At 40.6% G+C, this 27,140-nt stretch overlaps 1 protein-coding gene across 5 annotated transcripts in view; it reads right to left on the minus strand.

Annotated features, from left to right (window-relative positions):
* The window catches only part of TppII (Tripeptidyl-peptidase II), a 362,245-nt gene that overhangs the window by 292,619 nt on the left and 42,486 nt on the right, over positions 1 to 27,140 (minus strand). For 4 of the 5 annotated variants that reach the window (XM_067100130.1, XM_067100128.1, XM_067100131.1 and 1 more), the window contains exons 2-4: positions 5,112 to 5,223; positions 4,368 to 4,496; positions 4,068 to 4,235 (exon numbers count right to left, since the gene is read on the minus strand). In XM_067100130.1, the coding sequence (XP_066956231.1) occupies positions 4,068 to 4,235; positions 4,368 to 4,496; positions 5,112 to 5,223 (409 nt within the window). Of the gene's footprint in view, positions 1 to 4,067; positions 4,236 to 4,367; positions 4,497 to 5,111; positions 5,224 to 5,524; positions 5,636 to 27,140 lie in introns of those variants that run through there. The other variant, XM_067100132.1, reaches the window with a different exon arrangement.

Consider the following 27,140-nt stretch of genomic DNA (forward strand, 5'->3'; position numbering starts at 1 on the left):
AGGAGCTGTAGAGGCTGAAGCACAGAGTCTGAAACTGAAAACTCTGTCCTGGAAGCCAAACCTGAGGTACCTCCTGGAGTCCGGATGGATTGGGACATGGAGTAAACATCCTGCATGTCGAGGGTAATCAACCAATCGTCCTGGTGAATGGATGAGATGACTGACTGGTTCGTCTCCATCTTGAACTTCATCTTCTGGATGAAGAAATTAGAGAGCTGACATCGAGGACAGGTCTCCAACCCCATGATGACTTGGGGACTACAAACAGATGGCTGTAAAAACCTTGTGTGTTGAAATCCTTGTCTTCCTCTACAGCTCTCTTCTGAAGGAGGGATGACATTTTCTCTGAAAGGGCCGAATACTTCTCCAAACCTTTCGAGTAAGCTGTTAATACGATGGGCGTAGTGACTAAAGGGGGATTTGGGATTTCCCTTGAACGGGATGGAGTAGCTCTCCTTCAGGACCTTGACTATTCATTGTTCTGTTCCCGACACTCCACTTCTCCCAAAAATGGAGAAGTCTGGGTCCTACAGATGCATGAAAGACCAAGTCTTCACTTCTTGGAAGAAAGCTTGGCAGAGGTCTTCTTGATTGCTCTGGCCAAAAAACGTACGTTTGAGTGGGACCTAGGCTGAAACTTCTGTCTGCTCCCATGAAAGGGGAGTGTTTGGAGCAGTGAGACTGACTTGGTGACAGATGAGGACGATTCTTTAAGTGGTTTAGAAGACTGTGCAAGAAGGTCCTGAGTTGACTACTTATGGAGGTCTGAAGCTATCTCCTTATCTGTGGCCTGGGAAAAGAGGTGACAATGATCTAAAGGACAGAAAAGAAGGGCTAACTTCTGTGTGGAAGTGACTCCCTTAGCGATTTTCGGCGTCGAAAAGTGTTAATTTTCGTCGCTAGACACGCCCCATAAAACCGGATCACTGTTAACCGAGCCTGCCGTTAACCGGGGACTGCCTGTATACATAAAACTTTATCATAAAAATGTCATTTTTATATAAGTAACTTACCAAGTAATTACATAGCTGATTCCACACTGTTAGGAGGTGGGGAAAAAGCATGGACATATTCTACTCCAAAGCATTAATTAGGTAATGAATTTGAAATAGAATGGTTGCTAACATTTAATAAATGTTTGTTGTTTCCTTACCTGTTGAGAGAGCTGGTGCTGCAGGTACGTACTGCCTCTGGTTGGCGCTTCTCTCAACCTGTAGTGGACGTGGCAATATAGCCAAGGGTTGCCCCTGCATTAGTGGGAACTTTGCAGCAGAGGAAGTACACCGAATGCTGACAAAGTTTTAAAAGATGGCCTTGCCCTGGGCGAAGACCAGAATACAAAATGACAACACCATCACCTACACCACAGAATAAAACCATAACCCAACCATTATCAATAATAGAACACGAACTGGTGGGTACTCCAGGTACAATGTACCCCCAGGTTTCCCATCGACTCAAAACCTTAAGTCAAGGTGAGTGGATAGCAAAGGAACAAAGATTCCCTATGCTTCCTCTCCTTTTGTGGAAGGAGTCTTGGGTAGTCTGCCAAGAGTCGAATCAAGTCTGGAAACCATTCCTTGTTCGGCCAAAATGGGCCTACTGGGGTCAAGGAGGTGTTCTGATGCGTTGACAGCTTGGTGATTACTTCCCTGATTATTCCAAAAGGCGTACACATCTAAGTTTGTCCAGTCCAAAAGCATGGCGTCTGTGCTCCATGCTTGAGGATCTGGGACCGGAGAGCAAAAGAGGGGAAGATGGTGGTTTCTTGACATTGCGAAAAGATCCACTGTGGGTTTGCCCCATAGTTTCCACAGGTCAGACTACTGGGTTTAAGGTCCATTCGGTTGGAAGGACCTGTTTGAGGCAGCTTAATTCGTCCGCTATCACGTTCATTCTCCCTTGAATGAACTGGGTGACAAGAGAGACTTGATTCTCCTCTGCACACAGAAGGAGATCCCTCGCCGTCTCGTACAGAGAGAAGGCATGAGTGGCCCCGTTTGCGAATGCAAGCAAGAGCCGTGGTGTTGTCCATGTGTACTACAATCTTCCTGCCATGGACCCGATCCGAGAAGTACTGAAGGCCCAGGTGAATTGCTCTCAGCTCCTTTATGTTGATGTGAGAATTCTGTTGTACTGTAGTCCATGTTATGGAGACTTCCTGGCCATCCAGAAGGGCGCCCCAGCCTAGGTCAGAGGCATCTGAATAAAATAGGTCTGGGCGCACTGGGAGAAGAGACCTCCCTTCCTGAAGTCTTTCTCCGCACAACCACCACCGGAGATCCTCTTTGATTTCTGGCGTATCAGGAAGATGAAAGAGTCTGGTTGGGTCTTTCTGCACCAGTTCGCTTTGAGGAAAAACTGAAGGGGTCTAATGTGCAGTCTGCCTAGTTTTACAAACTGCTCTACTGAAGTGAGGGTCCCCAGAAGACTCATCCACTGTACTGCTGAGCAGGAAGGAAGAACAAGGAACTGACTGACAGTCTGAAGGCAGTTCTTGACTCTTTTGGGCGACAGAAAAGCCTGAAAAGTCCGAGAGTTCAGTATCACCCCTAAGTAGGGAATCTCCTGAGTCAGTGTCAGAAGGGATTTCTTTTTGTTTACGAGAATGCCTAACTCCTGTGTCAGGCGAAGAGTTCTTCTCAAGTCCTCCGTGCACTTTTCCTCCTCCTCCGAGTGGAGGAGCTCATCAGAAGTATTCTGGCGCGAGACGGAGGGCACCGGACGCTCATCAGCAGTAATCTGGCGCGAGACGGTGTGCGCCGGGTGCTCATCAGAGGAAGTCTGGCGCGAGTCGGTGGGCACTTGGGGCTTGGAAGAAGTCAGGAGCTTAGAACGCTTATAGCGCTCAAGACTCTCTGAAGAAATGACGACGATGAGCAGGAGAATCAGGCTGGACTTGAAAACTGCAGGAAGGTTGTGGGCTAGTCTCCCTGTACCTCTTGACAGCCAGGGAAGAGGAGCGCCAATATCCGCATGTCTCTTGAGTGAGCGTGAAGAAATAAGAGTAGCGATATGGGAGCTTCTTGCGCGGACTGGAAGATTCCGAATCTAAAGAAAGTTGATGCACAGGAATGCCTTTCCAATGGCGTTTAGTCGAAGCCTGGGAGAGCACGACAGGCTCAACAGAGGGGGAGACTGGCCGTGGGCAAACCCTGCCAGCCTCCCTTGGACCTCCGGTATGTCTTCTCCCAGGTGCGGGGGAGCGGGACAGTGACCTTCGCCTAGGAGCACTGGTGGGATGGACAGCCACCTCCTCAATATTCACAGCACTCTCACTTCTCACTGCACAGCCAATACACTTATATTTTTTTTACATTAGATTTAATAGCTGATCCCATTCCCATAATAGTACTAAATAATACACTAAATTTCTGATCGAACCTAGATTTGAGGCTGGCAATGGCACTAAGAGTGGAATCATGGAAACCTGGAACAGGAGTGATGGTAAAGGACTTAGGATAGGAGAAGGAGGAGGAATTGGAGGAGTGGTAGTTCTGTCATCCCCTACATTATCCAAAGGAATGGAATCTGCATTGGCCCTACTTTCAACCCTAATGGCTGCTTTCCTCTTCTTATCTCCTTCTAATTTCTCTAGATGAGATTTCAAGGTTTTCCATTTCTTATCCTCCCAATCCTGACACGCTTTGCAAGTATTATCCTTACTACATTCTTGCCCCCTACATTTAGTGCATTTTGTACGTGAATCATATGAAAGCTTAGTTAGCCTAGTTCTACAACACTCAGAACAAAAGCGAATACTTGATGAACTGGAATCCGACATTGTTAACTAAACAATGAATTGAGCTCTTCAGCTATGCTGTTCCTATTGTTCCCCAACAGTGGGCAGGGCTAGTCACCTACAAGAAAACAGCAGAAGTGCTGCCGTGATTTTTAAAATTTAATCTGCCACACAAGTTGAAACAATAGTTATGCAATTACTTGGTAAGTTACTTATATGAAATTTCCCATTACTGTATTACCTCAAAGACAGTCTTTCTGATGACACATTCACCCAGTAATCTTTTTACCATCAACAAAAATTAAAGAAAAAAGAAAATACTAACCTGTAATTTTCTCTGTGCTTCTGCAACTAAAGCTTTATGGACAGTATCCCAATTCTTTTCCTTGCGTTCCTTTAACACACGCTCACGTAGTCGTTGGGGATAAATGGTATATGCTCCCTTGACACCTATATGATACTTCCCAGAAGGGTTAACCCATGATTCTGGAACCTATATATAAAAAAAAATGAGGTACCACAGGAATAGTTCATACAGGAAATTATTCTCAAAATACCCTACATTGCCATTCTTAGAAATACAAAAAAAACTTACTATAATTTCAAAAATTAAATTACAGCATACCTTAAGTTTACGACCACTGAGACCAGCAATGACTCCCTCAGATGCTTCTACTACAGTTGAGGTATCGACATCACCAGCTCCTGATGCATCTATACGATCTATGATCTTTACTTTACCTTCTGTAGTTACCTGTATGAAGCATAAATGAGGAGTAATGACCATAATCACTTCTTCAAGATCATGCAAAAAAACTAAGTGAGATACAAGACTGAAAAGTTACGGTGAAGCACAGCATGGATGCCAACTGCTCCACTAAACAGACTCATGAAAAAGACCTTCATTTTACCATACATAGAGCTACATGGAAATGTTACAGGCCAAAAAATTTACAACACAAAGGAATTCATTTTACATCATATATTGTACCTGTATTCTAGGGTACTTTTATGCAATTTCAAAATCCCCATCACATCTCAGTCAACATTCAATTACCATAACCCTTCTATAAACAGAGTTCCCACCTACCTAGCAAACAAATATTACTTAAAAGTATAATAAAAATCTGTAAAAGACCACCAGGTATAGCCTGAATGGCTAGTATTCAATGAAGTTCTACAAAGTATTTTTCAACTGCATTAAGATATCACGTGTCAACATAAAAGATACTTAACCCTTGTAAATCATCACTGCTAAACATTACATAAGCTCATATGACAACATTAACTCATCAATTATACCATTACAAATGTATTTTCTTTAATTAACAAAATACTATATAGCATACACAAAACACTGAAGCCTTGCCTGTAATCCAGGAGCACCAGGATCAACACCAGAATCAAAGATGGCGATGACTACCCCTCGTCCATCATAATTTGGGTATTTATTAATCAAGCTAACCACTCCAGTTTCTTTCCTGCAATAAAAAAAATCAATAAATATCTCTCTGAGGAAAATCCAAGCCAACCTAACCATTAGGGTAAGCTGCAGCCATTATTTTGGATTGGTGAGTGAGAAAAGTCAATCAACATGTCTATTTTCCTACTGCTAAACCACACACTGTACCTTCACATCTTAATTCGTATGCTCTTAATACTGTATCCCAGCTCTGAATCCTGGCATTCTGTACTCCCATTACTTCAGTTGTGAAATTGCTAATTTTCAAGATAATTTATATTTTCATAATATACAAACCTTAAGTCTTTTATGTGGAATACCTTTGGCAATAGCTGATCCTGTCCTTGAAGCTTGGTAACAAGGTAGTTAACTAGTAAAAGGTGAATGAAGAGATGGGGGGGACTCTCCCACTCATTTGGCAAGCAACTCACTGTGGGGTTGGTTAGAGGTAAGAGTATGATATAAAACTTTGGATTTGTGTATCTATGAAAAATACAAAGCATCTTAAGAATCTGCAAACAGTTCCTACAAGAATGATATATATATATATATATATATATATATATATATATATATATATATATATATATATATATATATATATATATATACATACATATATTATATATATATATATATATATATATATATATATATATATATATATATATATATATATATATATATATATATATATATTACACATATACATACATATATATATATATATATATATATATATATATATATATATATATATGTAATTCTAATAGGACCGCTATTAGAATGACATATGTGTCTGGTAAAAGTGACCAGTAGATTCTACACACACACACACACACACACACACACACACACACACACACACACACACACATACATATATATATATATATATATATATATATATATATATATATATACACACACACACACACACACACACACATATATGCGCTTTTGGGGCAAAGTTTTTCTTGTATGCAAATTTCGTTGAATTCTATGGCTTTTTGATTGTTGAAACTTCTTATTAATTTGACAATATTTTCTGAATCTTCTTCGTTCTTCCAAATTCAGTTGATGGAAAAAAACAAAGATTAACTCTCTGTTCCATTTACTATATACACAACACCAAAGCTGTCCTGTCACTCGTCGTGACCTCTTCAAAATGTATAATCTGGACATAGCGTCTTGTTGTTTTGTTAGTGTGTGGACAGATATGTAGCGTCCAAAACAATAATACAATAAATCATTATAATAAAATAAGTACAAAATAAAGTTTTAATTTACCTACGGTTATTGAAGTTAAAATACAATAAAATTTATAATAAAAACATAATTTGCTTTGTGAAAAATACTGAAAACAAAATCATCAATGTACGTTTATGTAACAAAATGCAAACAGATTCAGCTATGATTAATCTATGGCGATTATGTTCTTTGTAGATGATATGTGTATTCTCCACTAGCTCTTGTGTCATAGGTTTTTGGTTGTGATGGTCTACGTAGTGTTGGTGGATGGATCCATTATTTCGATGGGCCTGTAGGCATCTTTTTAGTGTGGTGGAAGTTAGACCAACGTACATTTTTTCGGAGGACTGGCACATCCTCTCTGGGCAGGTAAAGCGGTAAACAATGTTGATACTGTCTTCCTTGTCTGGCTTCGAGCTGGTATTATTTCTCATTATGAGAGACGCTGTCAAATTCGGTTTGCAGTAAAAGCATACATGGACCTTTTCGAATGGGGCTTTAGGTGTTATTTCTCTCTTTATGATGTTGGTGATCGCCTTTTTCTCTTCCTCGAATCTATCATTGTATTCAGTTTGATGATAAATAATGATATTTTTATTGCCGTCACCTGGTTTTTTGGTGTTGTTAGTGTAGAACTGTTCTACTCTTCTTATTACTTCCTCGATCAGTTTATCTTGAAATCCGTTATTTGTCAAGAGCTGTTTGACCACCACAACTGAAAACCTACGACACAAGAGCTAGTGGAGAATACACATATCATCTACAAAGAACATAGTCGACATAGATTAATCATAGCTGAATCTGTTTGCATTTTGTTACATAAACCTACATTGAACAGACAACTAGAAGAGGAAAGATCACTCCCATCTAGCAGAAACCATAATAACCATAACAATGGCAGCAACACCTTTTAAATCACACGCTTTCTCTTTCCCTCCCCATTTCAACTCCCCCTACCCCTGTAATCCGTATACCTGCATTTCCTTTCCTGTTTTGTTTGTTGCCACCAGAACACATGATTTTGTTTTCAGTATTTTACACTAAGTAAATTATGTTTTTATTATATTTTATTGTATTGTAACTTCAATAACTGTAGATAAACTAAAACTATTTATTTTGTACTTATTTTATTATCATGATTTATTGTATTATTATTGTTTTGGATGCTACATATCCGTCTGCACACTGTAACAAAACAACAAGATGCTATGTCCAGATTATACACTTTTGAGAGGTCACGACGAGTGACGGAGCAGCCGTGGTGTTGTGCTTACAGTAAATGGAACAAAGTTAATCTTCATTTTTTTTGTCCATTAACTGAATTTGGAAGAATGTAGATTCAGAAAATATTGTCAAATTAACAAGTTGATAAAAATTCAAAAGCCATAATCGTCGTAAGCCGAATTCAACAAAAATCTTTGCTTAATATATATATATATATAAAAACCTAAATTATATTATATATATATTTCTTCCGTCGGATATATATAACATATATAAATAATTTCTGATGAATATATATATATATATATAACGCCGTAAGCATGGAACCGCCGTGAAACATGCCTGTATATATATATACATATATACATATATACATATATATATACATATATATATATATGTATATATGTATATATGTATATATGTATATATGTATATATGTATATATATATATATATATATATATATATATATATATATATATATATATATATATATATATATATATAAACTACTGATTTATAACTAGATTTTCATTGTCGATAATCCGTTATCGCGCCACTAACTGAGGATCAGTGCTATTGTCACCAATTTTCGGTTGTCATCACGACGCCGAACGGAACCCTGCCGATAACCGGGACTACCTGTACATACACACATATGTACAGTATATATATATATATATATATATATATATATATATATATATATATATATATATATATATATATATAATATATATACCTATACAGGTAGTCGAATTTACTTACGATTTACTTTATTAGGTTCTGACAGAGCGGTCGGAAGTCGATCTCAAATACCGTAAGTTGACCAACCACATATGTACATGTATTCTGTACCTACCTTATATTATCCATCATATATTATATCCTAAGTATGACTAGCCTACATATACATTTTATATTATCCCAAAAATGTGCATGTATAGTACCTATTATTACGTTTAGCATATGAAATCTTATCATGCTTGAACTCCTTGATTAATACTTTTATTACTGTATTTAACATTTTTATTGTAGGCATTCAAACCATCTGCCTGTTTACATTTTCTTATCCGCCATTTGCATTGCCAATCGGCTACACGTATGACGTATTATTTACTTTTATTTATTTATAGGTTTGAATTAAATACATACTGTATTTGATGGCGTGTAAGACGCACTTAAAAAAAAAAATGGCCTAAAAAATCCCCCTGCGTCCTATGTACATAATGTAGGCTCAAAATTTAAGAATTTTGGCTGAAATTATACATGAAACGTCACGTAGATGTTGTAACCTAGCCTAACATTCGGTGTTATCCTAATAACCTATTAAAAAACAACAAAGTTTATTATAATTATTTATCATTATCACACTTACCATCACCGCAATTACTACTGCTAGTATTATAATCAATATCTATGTTATTATTATCGATATTTTCATTAAAATGTGTTAATATCATTATCGCTGTCTACAGCGGATCGCGCATTCCACATTTACAGACTTACAGTACGTGTGCTGCCACCTATTGGTGATTATCTCGAGAGCTTTACGGATAACAAGGCTTCGTTCAGTTGGTAGTTGGCAATTCCTGCTAACATTCTCTTTACGCATAACAACATGGCTTGATCAATTGGTGGTTGACAATTCCTGCTACCATTCTCTTTAGGCATAATAACAAGGTTGAGTTGAGTTGATACTTCAGAATCTTTCGTGCTAGCATTCTCTTTTAAGAATAATAACATGGCTTTGTTCAGTTGCTCACGAGACTCGAGCCATTACATAAGAAACATTTTTATTTATTGGATTTTACCCTTGATTGCATACTTTTATAATATATAATGGATATATATAACATATATTACCGAGGGTAACATCTTTATTAATGTTTTTGTTGATTCTGCGGTCAGAAACAATGTTTACAAATGAATGTGTTGCAATCTATTGGTAAACCTATGAGGTAGCTTTCAGCAGCAGACGAAACATTCGATTGTAGTAAATGGCTGATTGTATAATACATATTTTGATAAATATAAATATGGTAAATAACTTCATTAATGTTTTTGTTGATTCTGTTGGTAAGAAACAATATGCATATGATAACCTAATACTACAGTTTTTACTTACCAATTCATATGAGCATAGGCTAGGAAACCTTATTTTTTTTCCCTCAATGTCCTGCTGAAATTGGGGTGCGTCCTATGCAGACACGCGTCTTATAAGCCATCAAATACAGTAATTTATTACATTTGATTTATTTGCAAAAAATAGAAATACAAAATACATTACAAAAATATGAATCTTTTACCATTTTCGAACGACACAAACACACTGAACGCTGCCAAAAGCTGAGCATCTCTCGGATATGAGCGCGCTGCCGGTAGCGGGAAAAGGTATCGTACGCCCGCTCGACGTATTTTAGTAAAATATAAAATTAAATATTATTATATTGTCGTAGCCGTCGTAAAGTCGGTCGGTCGTAAGTGGCACAGGTCGTAAGTCAACGACTACCTGTATATATATCTACCTATATACTGTATATATCTATCTATATATATATATATTTACCAAGTAACTACATAGCTATTAGTTTCTAACTATTCCGGCAGCTTAATTTGAAATCCATGGTAGCGTTCTATTGTTTTGGTGTAGGTAACTCTACCCTACCCACAGGTACAACACAGCTTTAAAGCTCAATTCGTTTGTGGCCTATGTCCACGAGAGGGGAGGAGGGAGGACTCCGATCAGTAGGTCTTTGACATAAGGCAGGGGATCTGTTCCAGCACTGTCCTGTAATTTGATTTCCATTGTAAGTCACTGTTTCGCTGTAGTTACTTGGTAAGTATAAACAGTACGTCACCAACTTATGGCAACACTGACTTATGGTGGATTCGATCTTACAGTGCCTTTTTAGTGCCGTTAATGGTGTTTTACAGTGCCATAACTTGATGTTGCATCAAGTTACGACCCTGTAAGCACCACTGATGGCGCTAACAGCAATAGGCATCAAGTTAACTGCGCTTATGGCACTGTAACCTGATGCAACATCAAGTTACAGCAGCATTAAAGTGCCGATAGCGTATAAAACTTTATCATAAAAATGTAATTTTTATATAAGTAACTTACCAAGTAACTACATAGCTGAATCCCACATTGACAGGGGGTGGGATACATGGACATATACTACGCAAGAACACACAGTAATGGAAATGATTTTGGAATAGAAAAGTAGCTGGCACCGGTAAAATGCTTGTAACCTTACCTCGTGAGAGAGCTACAGCAGGAAGATACTGCCTCTGGTCGGTGCTCATCTCGACCCGTAGTGGCATGGTGGTAAAGCCAAGTGGCGCCTATACTTCAGTGGGTGCTTTGCAGCCGAGGAGTACACAACTCTGATGGTTGACAAAGCATTACGATATAAACAAAAGCCCTTGCCCTGGGCGCAGGACCACAAAAACAACCAGATAACTAAGTTACCCACACACCACATAAAAAAATTAACCATTACCCAGCCATTAACATTACATAATGACTGGTGGGTACCTCATGTACACAGTACCCCCCAAGCTTTCCAAAACTCAACAACCTATATCAAGGCAGGGGGATAGCGCAATAGAAGTGATACCTCCTATCCTTCCTCCCCCAATACCATGCCAGTCACCTTCTATCCTTCTTCCCCTAATACCATGCCAGCCATGGATAACGGACCTAAGGTACTGCAGTTATCATATACTGTTTCTACATCATGTAAATAAAAACTGGGAAACACTTGATTTGTACCTCCAAAATGTTGACTGCACACTCGTAGAAAGAGATAAGTTGCGTTTGAAGGCCGGCGAGTTTTCGAGTGAGACTCAGAGATTACATCCCTCAAGAAAAATGCTTTGGACAGTGGATGAGAAGGATCCTTGACTGAGCACCACAGGTTAGATGTACCTCTGATTCTCTTAGTTCTCTCAAGGTAATGTCTTAACGCTCTTACCAGACAAAGAGCTCTCTCTTGGTATGTTGGTCCGAGGATGTCAGTCAAGCTCTTGATCGTGAATGAATGGGGCCAGGGATTGGATGGAGTTTTATTCTTCACTAAGAAACCTATAGTGAATGGGCAGACCACATCTCCTCGTGCAAAACCTACTTTCTTGTTCAAGGCCTGCAGTTCAATAATCCTCTTTGCCGTAGCCAAGGCTACTAGAAAGAGGGCTTCCTAGATAGATCCCTAAGATGAGGATTGAAGAGGCTTGAATGGAGGGCCCAAAAACCATCTTAGAACTACATCTAGATTCCAAGACACCGAAGCTGCCTTCTCCTGTTTCGAAGTGTCTGAGGACTTCATAAGGTCATTGATGTCTTTATCAGCACACAAGTCTAATAGTCATGCCTAAATACTGAATTTAGCATAGCTCTGCAGCCCCTGATCGTGGGTGTAGCTAAACCTCGAGACGACCTCAAGAAGAGTAAAAAGTCTGCTATTTGCACTACAGAGGTAGAAGTAGACAAGACATAATGTCTTCTACACCAGCTGCGGAAGGCTGCCCACTTAATCTGGTAGACCTGAGAGGAAGACTGGCGTCTACACTTTGCAATCGCCTCCACAGCTGGTCTCAAAAAATCCCTTCGCTCTGACAAACTTCATGATAGTCTGAAGCCTGTCAGCATAAGAGCGGATAATCCTTGGTGGAACCGGCGAAAATGCGGTTGCCTGAGTAGACTTCGTTTCTGTGGCAAAAGTCTTGAGAAATCCATCAGCTGATTGAGGAAGTCCGGAAACCATTCCTTCCACGGCCAAAAAGGAGCTACCAGGGTCATCAGTGTGTTGTTGTGTGAGAGAAACTTGCTGATGACATCTCTCACAATACTGAAAGGTGGGAAGGAGTAGACTCCAGGTTTGACCAGTCCTGGAGCATTGCATCTGTTGCCCAAGTGAGAGGGTCTGGGGCTGTCAATAATACAAGGGAAGACGAGATTCCCATGACTCACGGGATTTTCTATGGAACATATCCGTAAATTATTTGCAAAAAATTCGGGAATTCACTGACTTTTTTGTCAAGAAATATTCACTAATTGATGTATTTTGATGTTATTTTCATGACTAAATACATTTTTTATGATAAAAAATGATTTACTAATTTTCAAATATGACTGAGATTAAGATTAAATAATAATAATACAGGACTGTAAGATTAAATATGTAATTAGATGAAATAATACAGAACTTAAAGACAAGAGAGAAATAGATGGTAAAAATGACATTTTTATGATAAAAGTTTTATATATACTTACCAAGTAATTACATAAACTACACAGTAGTTTCCTTACTGTAAGATTAAATATGTAATTAGATGAAATAATACAGAACTTAAAGACAAGAGAGAAACAGATGGTAAAAATGACATTTTTATGCTAAAGTTTTATATATACTTACCAAGTAATTACATAAACTACACAGTAGTTTCCTTGCATGGTAGCTTAAACTAATAAATTCCTGGGTAATGGCTCAAAGTATAGTGCAGGTGACTGGTCCCGGCCACTAACAGGAATACCAGGAACTACAAGCAGACAACTTCATTCTGTTGCTGTCATATATCCATTGGAGGGGAGGAGTGAGGGCTCCAATCATGTAAATACTGTATTTGTTAAGCATATATAAAACTTTATTTTATCATAATAATGTATGTCATTTTTATATTTATATAAGTGACTTACCAAGTAATTACACAGCTGACTCCACAGTGAAAGGAGGGGGGCTAAATGGACATATTCTACTCCAAACATTAAGTAATGTAATGAATTTGAAATAGAAAAAATTGCTAGCATTGAATACAATGCTTGTAGTTCCTTATTAGTTAAGAGAGCCTGCAATAGAACATTGCCTCTAGTCAGTGCTCACCTTAACCTTTAGTGGGCGTGGAAGTATAGCCAAGGGTCGCCCCTACTTTAATGGGAACTTTGCAATGAGGGAAGTTCTCCAATAGCTTGCAAAGCATAATTGGAAGTTTTGCAGTGAAGGAGCTAACCAAAGGTTAGCAACTTTTCAAAAGTGTCTGCAAACCTTCAAAAGTGCCCTTGCCCTGGGAGCAATACCACAATAAAAAACAACCAGCTAACACTGTCACCTGCACTGGAAAAAAGACCACAACCCATCCACTGAAAGTGGTGGGTGCTCCAGGTACAATGTACCCCCCGGTTCTCACAACACTTGTTACCTTACTACAAGGTGAAGAGAAAGTAGGAGAAAATCCTCTGCTTCCTTCTGCGAAGCCCAGCCAGTTCTAATAAATGCAGGACTGGAAAAAGTTTTAACATTGTTTAAACTTTCTGAAGAAGTGAGAAGCAAAAATCAATTACACTTAAGGTGCATACTTGCATGAAGACTAAAGAGGAAGAAGTTGTTCTGGCATCTTTAGCCTTCACTAAAAAGCAGGCACAATGCTCTTCTGAAACTAAGACTGGTCGCAAAGTTCAAGTCCATACGACGAAGAACAATGTGTTCTTAGACCGAGGGCGAAAAAGTGTCCTTGTCAGAATACTATAGGTAATATTCGAAAACCCTGACAGAATAGAAAGCTTTCTACTCCTCCCCAGAGCCAAGGGTGTGGGGAAATTTGGTGCCAGATGATTGGCAGCTGGTGCCAGGCATTCCCAGGAGCTCGGCAATGCTGGTGCCAGGTGAACTGGAAGTCAGGCGAGGGAAAGGCTTTGGCTGGTGGGCATTCCTGGGAGTCCTGAACACTGTCCGGCTGTTAAGACCGTCTTCTCTTCCATTAAGTTCTTGGGAGAGAGATTGGTTCCAGATCATGGAACGATACTTGTTTTCGGTTAAATTCCGGGGTAAACTAGCAAACCGCTTTACTGAGACAGACGTGGCTTGATACTCCTAAAAAGGAGGAACATGAGAGGTTCTATATCCTCTCTGATGAAAGAGGCAATGCTGCCATAAGTCATAAGTGTCTCGGAAGAAGAAACTTAAGAGTCTGAGACACCTGATTCAGATTATTCACTCAAGTGGTAGACTTTCGAATGTCTTTAGTAGTACCTCTGAAAAACTCCTCCTTCCTGACCAGAACCTGGGCAGCCCAAAGCCTGTCCGCATAATAGTGTGCCACCCTTGGTGGTGTCTCTTGAAGAGAGGTTATTCGAGGTTATTTGAGAAGAAACGAATCGTGGAAGGATTCTTGGAGAGTCCCCCAATCAATCACAGCAATACAGATACCTTAAATTATGGTTCAGTGTGGGGTTATGAGGCACGTTGCAACGTTCTGATGAGCCTGAGAAGACTTCAGCCCTTCATTGACCATGTTGAACGGAAGAAGAGCTTGGAGGTCCAAGTTGGAACAATGGTCAAACGGAAGAAGAGCGTGGAGGTCTAAGTTGGAACAATCTTGTTAGAAGGTCCCATTAAGGTGGCAGACAGACAAGGTCGGCCTGCCCCACAGAAGCAGAAAACTGGACAGATCAGGGGATTCAAGGTACACTCGGCAGTAGGAGTGAGTTTCTGATGGCTCAGCTCATCCGCCAGAAATTCCAGTTAAGTTAGAAAAAACTTGATTTATCATCCGCAGTAAAACCTTCTTGTTGCTTGGTGGTGAGTGTTCAAGGAAAAAAAACATAAGGACTGTGGTCAATTCTAAAGGAAAACCACAGTCTAGAAGTGAGCAAGAGATGAGAACTGAAGCCTTAAGCGAATGGCTTTCGGTTCTCTAGCATATGTGTCAAGGTTCTGTTCCCTCGGGGGACATGTCGTGTAAGTTTCCCAGATCCCCGAGCAGGCTCCTTCTACTAAAACAAGGAGAAAGAAGCAGTTTAAGACTGGGCTCATGATGAGGGACTTCTTCTGAAAGCTTAAATTCGGACAGCCACTACTGCAGGTCTGACTGAAGACCGGGACTAAGGAAAAAGACGACAGAGTCTGGCTGTGAATCCCTGACCCAGTAAGATCTCAAAACCTTCGATTTTCTTCAAAGGGAGATAAAAATCAGTCACCCAAGAAAACAGACATATTCAGAAAAAAAAAAAAAAAAAAAAAAAAAAAAAAAAAAAACTGGCATAGCCACTAGGCTGCATGATTAATCTTCTCTAGAACCGTATCTTCATCTAAGAGAAAAATTGGAACTGCTGGCCATGCAGACTTGCTGATGATTCCGCAGACTCGCAAGTAACAGAGCGAGCAAATCATCGTGCAGGTTCCCGGGACAACTGAGCTAACTAGTAGCCTACCCTGTTGATCCTTGACAGTCATGCAGATACAAGAACATCCATGTGGAAACGACTTCTTACTGGACTTGAAAACAGTTTGTGTGAACTTGACGATACCTCATACAGACTGTATACATACGTGAAAATAAGAAGCTCTGGTCCAAAGGAAGGAAAGGGAAACTCTCCTATGAAGTATGACAAACTTGAAAAAACGACTGTGGAAGACAGAGTCCCAGTAGACTCATCCACAAATGTTCCAACATTGAGATTGGCATCCCAAAAGCTGACTCTGCGACAGAGACTGTAGGGTAGGCTAGGTACAACTAGGTAGTAAAGTTCACTCTTCTACAGACCCAGAGAAGAGAGCAGAAAACACTAAAAGCTATCTCGACTGTCCTTGTCCAAACCAGAAAGAACTAAGGGACACTCCGAGGCGCTGCCTCCTGAAAAATGCTAGTCTCCTCTACCCAGTGCTCCTGTTGTCAGACAAGAAAGACCTTACTTTGAAATCTTAATGCGATCTTCAACAAGCGGGTCTAAATTCCGTTGAAGCACCAGAGGGGGAGGAAAGACAAAAGGCACTAGACTTGCTCCCTAAACAAAGAAAAAAACACTTCCAACTTCCTGAGAGACTCCTAAGAGGATGAAGCAAACGCTAGAGAAGGGAGCTTCTACCACAAGCTCAACACTTCTGGACAAAACAGTCCCTGTTCGCAAAAGACACTACTGTACTCCGAGACACTAACTGACACAAAACGGAAGTAGTGTCAACTCGTCTTGAGTTATCAGGCGAAGATGGAAAATAGACTGAAGTGGAACAAAACTCTTGTGAGCAGGTTGTATAGCCTGGTACTGAAGAGGTGGCACCGGATGCCTGACAGCTGGTGCCAAACTGAAGGTGTATGCATGGACACAGGTGGACATGTGCACAGTTGGCAATTTGGACACTGGATGCCTAAACACTGGGCGCTCAGATCCCACTGCATGGACACAGGTGGACATGTGCACAGTTGGCAATTTGGACACTGGATGCCTAAACACTGGGCGCTCAGATCCCACTGAACGCTCAGACACCCAGAGAATCATGAGAAATTACGCCATTGGCGCTTCTACAATTAAAGCACATCCTTATGGACGCTTTTCCAATGGCTGTCCATCAACACCTGCAGACAACAGGCTTGCCCGAGGAGTCAACTACCAGGGGGCAAACCCCTTCAGACTCCCATGGACTTCAGTATGTCTCCTCCCCGGTGTGGGGGAGTGGGACAGGGACTGGGTTTAGGAGATCCGAGGGGTTGGCTAGCCACCTCCCACACCACACATCCAGTAAGGCGCCTTTTCAGCAGCTGTCTGTCGATACCTGGGACCAGACAACAGACTCGACTGAGGGGCGACTACCCATGAGTAATCCCCCCAACCTCTGGTATATCTTCTCCCCGGTGCAGGGGATCGGGATAGGGACCTTTGTCTAGGAGCATCGGGGGATGAGTATCAACCTCCTCCACTGCACAACACTTCACTATTACAAGGTTAACTTCCGTTAACTCGGACACAAGACTGGCAGTGGCATGGGAAGCAAGCGAGGAGCCAGGCGCAGGAGCAAGTGGATACTAAATAAGAGGGCTAGTAGCAGGAGAGAGTTGGCACCAGATAATGGGGAACTAGTGTCCGGAACTGGGCTCTCCCAGGATGTAGCTGGCACCAGGGTAGCCAAGCACCAGCTCAGGAGCCAAGACTCGGAAGCTGGTGAGCATTCCTGGGTGATTGGAGCTGATTCTCAGCTGTCAATACTCCAAAGCCCAGCACCACCAAACTAAGCACAAAATCTCTCATTACTACATTCTGCCCTTACACTTTTTCAGTTCTCTGCAAAGGAAAGTGTAATAAAAAGATATTCAATTAATTCTTTACCAACAAATGCTTGAAGTACCCACAGTACTATCATTCAGAGATATCTCGATTCCTAACAAACATTATTTGAGGCTTCAGATATGTATTTTATAACCGAAAATCAGTTCAGAACGCAATGCTTACATCTTATTTGCCAATCGGAAAAAGAAAGTTAACCTTTACTGACCAAACTTAGAAATAACCAGTACCAACATACAGACATATCTCAATTACTACCAAACATTATTTGAGACTTGTTGATATGCATTTCAATATCAAAAAAATTGGTTCAGTAGAGAACACAATAGTTACGTTTTATTACGCTGATTGGTATATGAGGTAGCAAATGCAATATTTAATTTTTTTACGCTACTAGGAATAGGAAATGTTAACCTTTACCGACATAGTTCAAAGAACACTGAGTACCACCATACAGACATATCTCAAATCCTATCAAACATTATTTGAGACTTTCAGATATGTATACACTACCAAAAATGTCTGCCGGGTAGTGAACACATATTTACGTTATTACGCTATTCAGAAAAGGAAGTTAACCTTTACCAACAATAGTTGAAGTATGCAAAGTATCATCATACAGACATGTCTCAAATCATAACAAACATTGAGACTTGCTGATAAGCATTTCGTTACTATAAATATTGGTTCAGCAACGAATGCAGTGTTTACATTGTATTATGTTAACTGATAAAAGTGGTAGTGCAGTAAACAACGCTACCGGTAGTTAACCAATTTGATTGTGAATTTGCTACTCTAGAGAAAAATTAAAATTTGAATCAGATCTTAAAATAAACAATAGAATATTGATCCTGAAAGCTGTAGGCTTGAAGGTTGCTTGACATCAGCGATAATATGTCACCGAAATCCAGTCTCCGACCGGCAAATTTAAGAACAAAGCTGACACTGACACTCAGTGTTGAATCGAGCACCGGCAGAAACAGAATGAGGTTGTCTGCTAGTAATTCCTGTAAAGGCAGTCCCTGGTTAACGGCAGGCTCGGTTAATGGCGATCTGGTTTTAAGGTGCTTGTCTAGTGACGAAAATTGGCACTTTTTGGAGCTGAAAATCACATATTTCCACTTACTGGTACCGATAATTGGGTATTGGCACTGATATGTAGCTAACAGAGGTGCCAATAACCAAAAATCAGCGCTTTTCGGTGCCGAAAAGCCCGAAAATCACCGGAAAAGCCCCAAAAACCGGTGGTTATCATCACACCCTCAGAATGGAACCTCCGCTGATAACCAGGGACTGCCTGTATTCCCATTAATGGGCACAATCAGTCACCTGCACTATACTTTGAGGCATTTCCCCACAAATTTTTTCATTTAACCTGCTGTGCAAGGCAACTATAGGCTACGTAATTACTTGGTAAGTCACTTATATAAAAAACTGGTTTCCACCCCTCCATCCAGGGGATATCTAGAATAAGTACTACTTTTCAAATAATAATAATAATAATAATAATAATAATAATAATAATAATAATAATAATAATATACTGTAATTATAACATTTATGCATTTCTATAGTAAGTTATGAAAAATTTTAAACAAATTTCAACCCTGATCTTTTCCTGAGTTTTTGAGCTCAGGGGGAGGGTGAACCTTTCAAATATATCAAATTGCTGACATTTCTGACCAAGGGTAGATGTTGCCACAGCGTGATTAAATCAATTCCTCTTTTTCCTTCCTTCCTTTCTCTATCTCTCGCCAAAGGGTAGAATGTGAGAAAAAAAGACAAATAAATAGATCGATATATAGACAGATAGATACTTAGTTCAGCCCTTCTCTCTCTCTCTCTCAGGAAAAGATACTGCTAATTTGAGTCTCTCTAACCAATTGGTATTAATGACCTGATTCTCGGTCATATAAAGGTTCTACCATTACAAATGAAATGCGTGATACAATTAACATGTATTTTCCTTAAGTTACACGGGGCCCTGTTACTAATATTATGCTACTTAATTATGCAATTACAGTCAGAAGGTACTCTGAGGAGACGCGCCAATCACTGTCTTAAAGACAGACCCCAGCCTGTCGACCACTAAACCCTTACTGATCTTTAACTCTTCAAATTGAACTTGCTTAGGTCATAGACCTCAGGTGATTGGTCTCTTATAATCGAAAGGAACCAATAAGGGTCTTCTATGTATGGCACTCATTTGAACTGCCCACACCAAACCCCAACGATCGTATGGCGTTTGACAAATCAGTAGTATTTGTTTGTTACTCACTGATCAAAAAGACGTGCAAACAACTAGCAGATTTTTCTGTTGTCTCAAACATGAATTTCTATATAAATCAGTTCACAACTCTCCCATAAAAGTTCTGCATCTCGCAGGACTCTCAACACTATTTTTTTTTTTTTAATTAGTTTCTCTGCTATTTGTGCACTGCTATTTGAGTACCATACCTCCTGACATATGTTATTAATGATTCACGCAGAAATAAGAACTAAAACTTAGCAAGCCAGGGTCAAATTGCGCGGTTACAACTGGCAATTTACAGTGTTATGAATTCCACACATCACATTGATATGATTTTTTCTAAATAAAAAAAAAATTATATAGGATCAATAGAATAATAATTTTTAGCTCCACACATTAACACACACGTTCTTAGAATTGGATTGCAAAACCCTGCAGTTCAAATAATCAAAACAAGGCAAAACCCAGATTACTTTCAATCATTAAGACAAAATAATTTTGTAAAAATCACAGAAATTGAATAAAATCAACAAATGTTATCAAATAGACACGAATAAAATCCACCACAAAAAATGAAATAAAAGAACATGAAATGAAAGTACACAGACACACGTTTAGCCTATAATGTTTTCTTTTCACAACAGCAAATATTTGTAACCTTCGTCTCTATGCACACTGGGTGCACTGTTAATGATCCCCTGACATGCTTGCATGTTGTTTTCACTCTCCTCCCCCGGATAGCCAGGCAGTCCCAGGAAAGGGGGTATTGTTATTCAGGTGCCACATAAAGACATCTTCTTTGATGGGATGCATGTGTAATAAGTGGTACTCGCCTTGGACACCGGTTTTAATATGCTGGATCACTGCAGTGTCATTTTTAATTCTTTCAGACAATAAGGTCCTAAGTAGGCAGACTCGAGTTTATGTTTCCTCAGTTGCAGCCTTTTCAGATAGATTCTGTCCCCTATCTGTATCTGAGATGTTTCTGTGCGGAATCGCTGATCATATTTTGTCTGATACTTTTCACTGGCCCTCAACAGAAGTGCCTGCGTTGTCTGAAACACTCTTCGGGTCAGGTTACAGAACATCACCCAGTATTGTTCGACACTATACAACGGTAAAGTTCTAGGGTCCATGATCACAGTATATGGCAATGAAGGGTCCTGTCCATACACTAAAAAATACGGGGTATCTCTCATGGAGCCATTATACGCCGTACTAAGTGAAAGTTCCGCCATTGGCAACATCTCTACCCACTGATTTGGACTGTCTGTTACTAAATATTTCAAAATACTTGTTACTTCTCTATTATGGGACTCAATAAACCCATTGGCTCAAGCCCAGTAAGATGCAATCATGAAATGTTCTACGTTTAGCATTTCTGTTAGGTCTTTTATTACTTTGTTAATAAATTCACATCCACTGTCACTGATTAACGTACGGGGACAGCTGAACCTCACTATGAATGAACACAAGGCTCTAGCAACTGATATCGCAGATTTATCTACCATCGCATACATGTGCGTATACTTCGAGAATGCATCCACCATCACACACACATACCTGAATTGCCCGTCCCCCCTAATTTGATTGGCTCCACTGGCCACATTCAAGCCTTCGGAATAGTATGTCTATGGTTTCTCATGGTATTACAGTACAGATGTGGCACTGGGACATGAATTTTAAATGTCTTTTTTCATCCCCACCCAAAAAAAGGATTCTCGTGCCCTCTTGAGGCACCTTTCTATATGTCCTGCATAGGGGTTACATGTATTATCTGGATGGCTTTCTCTACCAAGGAGAGAGGAAGGACGATGAGAGATCAGCTATCACCCAGTCTCTTCTCATATTTACAAAATAAGATATCTCCTTCAAGGAAGAACATAATATCTTTGAGCACTGTTAGGAAATCGGGAAACTCGTTACTTGCACCCCTTACATAAGCCTTAACCTGTTCAATCCAGAGATCGCGCTTCTGACCCCTCATCACCTCTTCCACACTCCAACAACACAAATCAAGCACACACTCTCTCTCACTCCCAAGGCATCGGCTTCCTGACCCCTCTGGAGGATCAGCTCTCTTGTTCTCACAGCTGGTTCAATTCGCACCCCTTCTCTCTATCTCCCTAACTCTTGAGTTAGAGAGTTATTCCCACTTTCTACATCGGGTGCCTCTGAGGCAATCAACTGTTTCTTTTGTCGTGTTTCTCTCTCTTTGCTGCTCGGATTGTAACTCCCATTATGGCACTCCTGGAGAGAGCATCAGCTATTTTATTCGTTTTCCCTGCTATATGTTCAATTCCCACAATATCAAACTCTAACAACTGCTCGATCCAATGAGCCTGGAGAGTGATTAAATCCCCTTTCTTGAATAAATCTCTCAATGGGCAATGATCTGTGTTTATTCTGACTTTATGCCCTGGCAAAAAGTAGCGATGTCTCTCCAGCATCCACAGAATCGCCAATGACTCTCTATCAAAGGTACTGTAATTCTTCTCTGCCCCTTTTAATGCTTGTGACGCAAAACAAATTGGTTTTTCATTTCCTGCATCGTCAACTTGAGAAATCACTCTCCCAATAGCTACACTGCTTGTGTCGGTGATTACTAGAAATGGTCGATCGAACTTTGGATAAGCTAACAGTTCATTACTAGTGAGTGAAATCTTTAATTCTTGAAAAGCTATTTCTTCTTCCTGTCCCCAATGAAAACCTGACTGTTTCCTCAACGAATCTAGTGGTCTCGCTATTTTATCAAAATCATTTATGAATTTATGATAGTAGCCTGCGGGCCTGAGGAAACTGGCTACTTCTTTTGCATTCTTCTGTTCGGGAAATTCTTTACCTGCTGCTACTTTATCTGCACAAGCCGTAAGGCCTTCAGATGTTATGATGTGCCCCGAAAATTCAACTTCTTGCTGAAAGAATTTACATTTGGTTAGATTAATTTTCATACCATGTCGCTTTAAAGCTTCTAAGACTTCAATAATGTTTTTATGTTCTTCTACTGTAGGCCCTATTATGATTATGTCATCTAAATATAAAAACACTCTATGCCCTAATAGCAAAGCTAATACGGACATCATAACACATGAAAAATGGGCAGGAACGTTCTTTACTCCAAAAGGAAGGTAATTATATTCAAACAATTGATCATAAGCTATAAAGGTTATCTTTTCTTTGCTACTGTCATCTATAGGTATTTGATGATAACCTGACTTTAAATCCCAAGTGGTGAAGAATTTACTATCTCTGACCTTAATCAACAATTCTTCGACAGAGGTCAATGGGAATGCATTGTCTTTTGTGATACTACTCAACTTTCTATAATCTACACATAACCTAAGAGAACCATCCTTCTTTAAAACCATCATGATTGGCGAGGACCAAGGAGATTCAGTTTCTCTAATTGTCCCTTGCTCTCTTCATTTATTAATTTCATTCTCTACTTCCCACTGATAACAAACTGGAATTCTATATGGCTTAGATCTTTTGGGTGGTTGATCCCCTGCCCCAGTCTCTATAACAAAAGGAAAATTATTTATTCTGCTTGGTGTTTCATTGCCAATCGCAATTACATTTTGATAACTTTCTATAATTTCCTTAACAATATTTTGATAAGTACCAGGAGTAGACCCACCAGCTGTTCGCAGAAGTCTATTTAGACATTCTTCACCGTGACACTGACGCGTGCTACTCAAGGTCACGAGTGTGTGAGAAGCATCTGCTATTTCACAAGGTTCAAGGTTGCATATCGAACCACTGTCTAATATATGCTGATAATTGATGTTAATAAGTGGGACATTAACTCGCCGTGTATTACCTTGCTCAGACCCGGAATGATAAAATCTTTCCATTTCTGATGGGGTCTGATCATACCTTCATTGGGGAACGAAGGAGCCAATCACCTAACTTGAGTGCGATGTTGATCCCCATGAGATGGAGCCATCCTGGGGGCAATAACCAGAGTAAAATCTTGAGGGGCCGTTGATAGTCCAAAAGCATACAGCCTGAAATTGCAAGACCTGGTCCTGAAATAGGAATCTTGGGTACTTTCTTGAGTCCGGGTGTATGGACGTGGAAGTATGCATCCTGCACATCTATTGAGACCATCCAGTCTCCCTGGCCAATGGATGAAACAATGGAACGATTCACCTCCATATGAAACTTTGTAATCTGAACAGATATGTTCAAGGTCACTGACATCCAGGACTAGTCTCCATCCTCCCAATGACTTCGGGACTACAAAAAGATGATTGTAGAATCCCTCCGAGCTTACATCTGTGACTACCTCTACTGCCCTCTTCTTGAGGAGGAAGTGCACCTCCTCTGTGAGGGCCAAAAACCTCTTGGAGCCTACGGAGTAGGCAGTCAGGACAATGGGCTTCTTGACTAATGGAGGTCTTTCTCTGAATGGGATTGAGTAGCTGAACTTTAAGACTTCCACAATCCGTTGTTCTGCCCCTTTCTTGCTCCAACTCTCCCAAAAGAGAAGGAGCCTGGCACCTACTGGGGCACAGAGGACACTAGCTTCACTTCTTGGAGGAAGACCTTCCTGACAATTTCTTGACAGAACGGGGGGTGAAATAAACCTTTGCTTGTCCTCTTGATTGGGACCTTTGGGAAAGGGCTGAAGAGAGGAGGCCGACTTGGCACTAAAAGAGGCAAGTTCCTTAGGGCACCTTGAAGATTGCACCAAAAGATCTTGTGTAGATTCTTTTGTAATACAGATGCAATCTCATTAACCACCGGCTGCAGTAATACAAAATCCCGCACCAGAGGGGAGAAGAGAAGGGCAGACTTCTGGGCTGTGGTGGCTCCCTTTGTGGTGTATGAGCACCAAAGCTCCCTATTCTTTAAAATCCCCACGTCACAGAGGAAGGCCAACTCTCAAGATCTGTCTCTAATCCCTTTACCTGCGCAGGAGAGGACACCAAGCCTTGAAGAGAATTCTATCGGTAAGGAAGGGTGTTCCTGAATCTTCCTAACCAGGGTGCCCATTGACCAGTCTAAAAAAAACTGACCACTTTGAATACCTTAAACATATTCTTGAGCAAATGATCGAACTTGGCTGAAGAGAACATTATTTTGGCGGGCGAAAAGGCAGACCTTCAGGAAGCATCAATAAGACCGGCGAGGTCTTTCTGTTCCAACTGATTTTCAAAAAGAACTAAATTTCTCATGTGTAGCCTTCCCAGGGACACAAACTGTTCCATGGACGAGAGGGTCACCAACAGGGTCAACCAGCTGTTCGCAGAACAGGACTGAAGGGAGAGAAAGTTGTCTACCTTCTGAAGGCACGAGTCTATCCTTTGGGGGAGAAGGAAAAACCTGAAAAATCCGTGAGTTTATCCTCATGCTCAAATACGCTACCTCATGAGGAGTCAGTTGAGACTTTGGAAAGTTTATCAAGAGGCCCAAATCCTGGGCAAGAAGGGTCTTGTGAAGGTCCTCCACACATTTTGTCCTTTGACTGGGAGCGAATGAGCCAATCGTAGAGATACAGCGAAATGTTGACCCCTATCAAACGTTACCATTTCTTTATTGGAGCTAGTACATGCATGAATACCTGCGGAGCCATGGACAGGCCAAAGCAAAGGGCTCTGATCTGGTACACCTTGCTCTGGAATACAAACCTCAAAAACCTCCTTGAGTCCTGATGAACTGGGAAATGGAAGTAGGTGTCTTTCATGTCTATCAAAATCATCCAGTTTTCCAGATGAATGGATGCAAGACAGACTGGGACACCTCCATTTTGAACTTTGTTTTCTGCACATACAAATTCAGGGCACTCACATCCAGAACTGACCTCCAGCCCCCCAGGCCTTGGGGACTACAAACAGCCAATTGTAGAACCCCGGAGAGGTGGTGTCCTTGACTAGTTTGATTGTTCTTTTTTTGAGGAGTGCTGACACTTCTTGGGAGAGGGCTGAAAACCTTTCGGGGCCTGCCGATTAGGCCATCAATAAGATGGGCTTGTTGGTTAAGGGAGGTTTCCTCAGAAACTGGATTGAATAACCCTCTCTCAGGACTTGTACAATCCAACTCTCAGCTCCTCTTGCTTCCCAATGCTGCCAAAAGTGAAAGTCTTGCTCCCACAGGTGCGCGGAGGACTAGATCCTCTCTTACGTGCAGGTGGTTTATTAGAGGACTGTCTGATTGCGCGAGGGGTGCAACGGGAGTTTCTGCGAGGTCTGGGGAAGCCTCTGTCTGCCCCTACCCAGGAAGGGCTGAGGTTGCACAGGAGAAACTGTCCTAGAGTTGAAGGCCAGAGACTCTCTAGGGCGCCTCACTGATTGTGCGAGAAGGTCCTGAGTGGACTTTTTCTGCAGATCAGAAGCAATCTGCAGCACAGTAGTCTGAGGGGATAGGTGCTTCTTGTCAAGTGGAGAGAAGAGGAGTGCAGGCTTCTGGGAAAGTGTTACTCCTTTCGTGGTGTAGGAACACCAAAGCTCCCTCTTCCTGAGAATACCCAGCACAAACAGCCAGGATAATTCACGTGAACCGTCTCTAATATCACAATTTTTGAAAGTAAATTGTATTTTTCCTACCTATACAAACCTGAGGTCCTTTACATTAACCCTTTCCTGCCCAATTGACGGCATATTACGCAATAACCCCCTACCCCCCTTCTTGTCTGACTGACGTAATTATACGTAAAATTTACCGACATTTTTCGTACGTGTGGTAGGGGTAAATTTTTTTTATTTTCGTACAGTTGGTGGTTTTCATAGGTTAAAGCATACCTTGGACCGTGTAACTTAGGCATCGATATGCCAGGCAAGCAGTCCCTATCCTGCGCATGCGCAATTCCCTGGCATAGTAAATTTCCCACAATGAAATCAGCTGATCCTACCCACGTTTCTCTCGTATCTTACATTTTTTTTATAAAATGTAGGATTACATTATTGGAAACACTCTGTTTGGTATCCTCTATTTTCTATAAATTTTTAGTTCCTCTACTGTGCATGCGCAATTCCATGGCGTAGTAAAATTCTCACAATGACATCAGCTGATCGCACCCACGCAGGCCTGGCAGGCCACACTTCTGTCAGAGACCATGCGTGACGAGGCTGGGTAAACACGTGTGGCTGTTTACATAAAGCGGCGTCAATCGAGAACAGTTTCAACATGCTTTCGCAAAGTTT

The sequence above is a fragment of the Macrobrachium rosenbergii genome, chromosome 56 (assembly GCF_040412425.1).
Source record: "Macrobrachium rosenbergii isolate ZJJX-2024 chromosome 56, ASM4041242v1, whole genome shotgun sequence".
Classification (NCBI taxonomy): Eukaryota; Metazoa; Arthropoda; class Malacostraca; order Decapoda; family Palaemonidae; genus Macrobrachium; species Macrobrachium rosenbergii.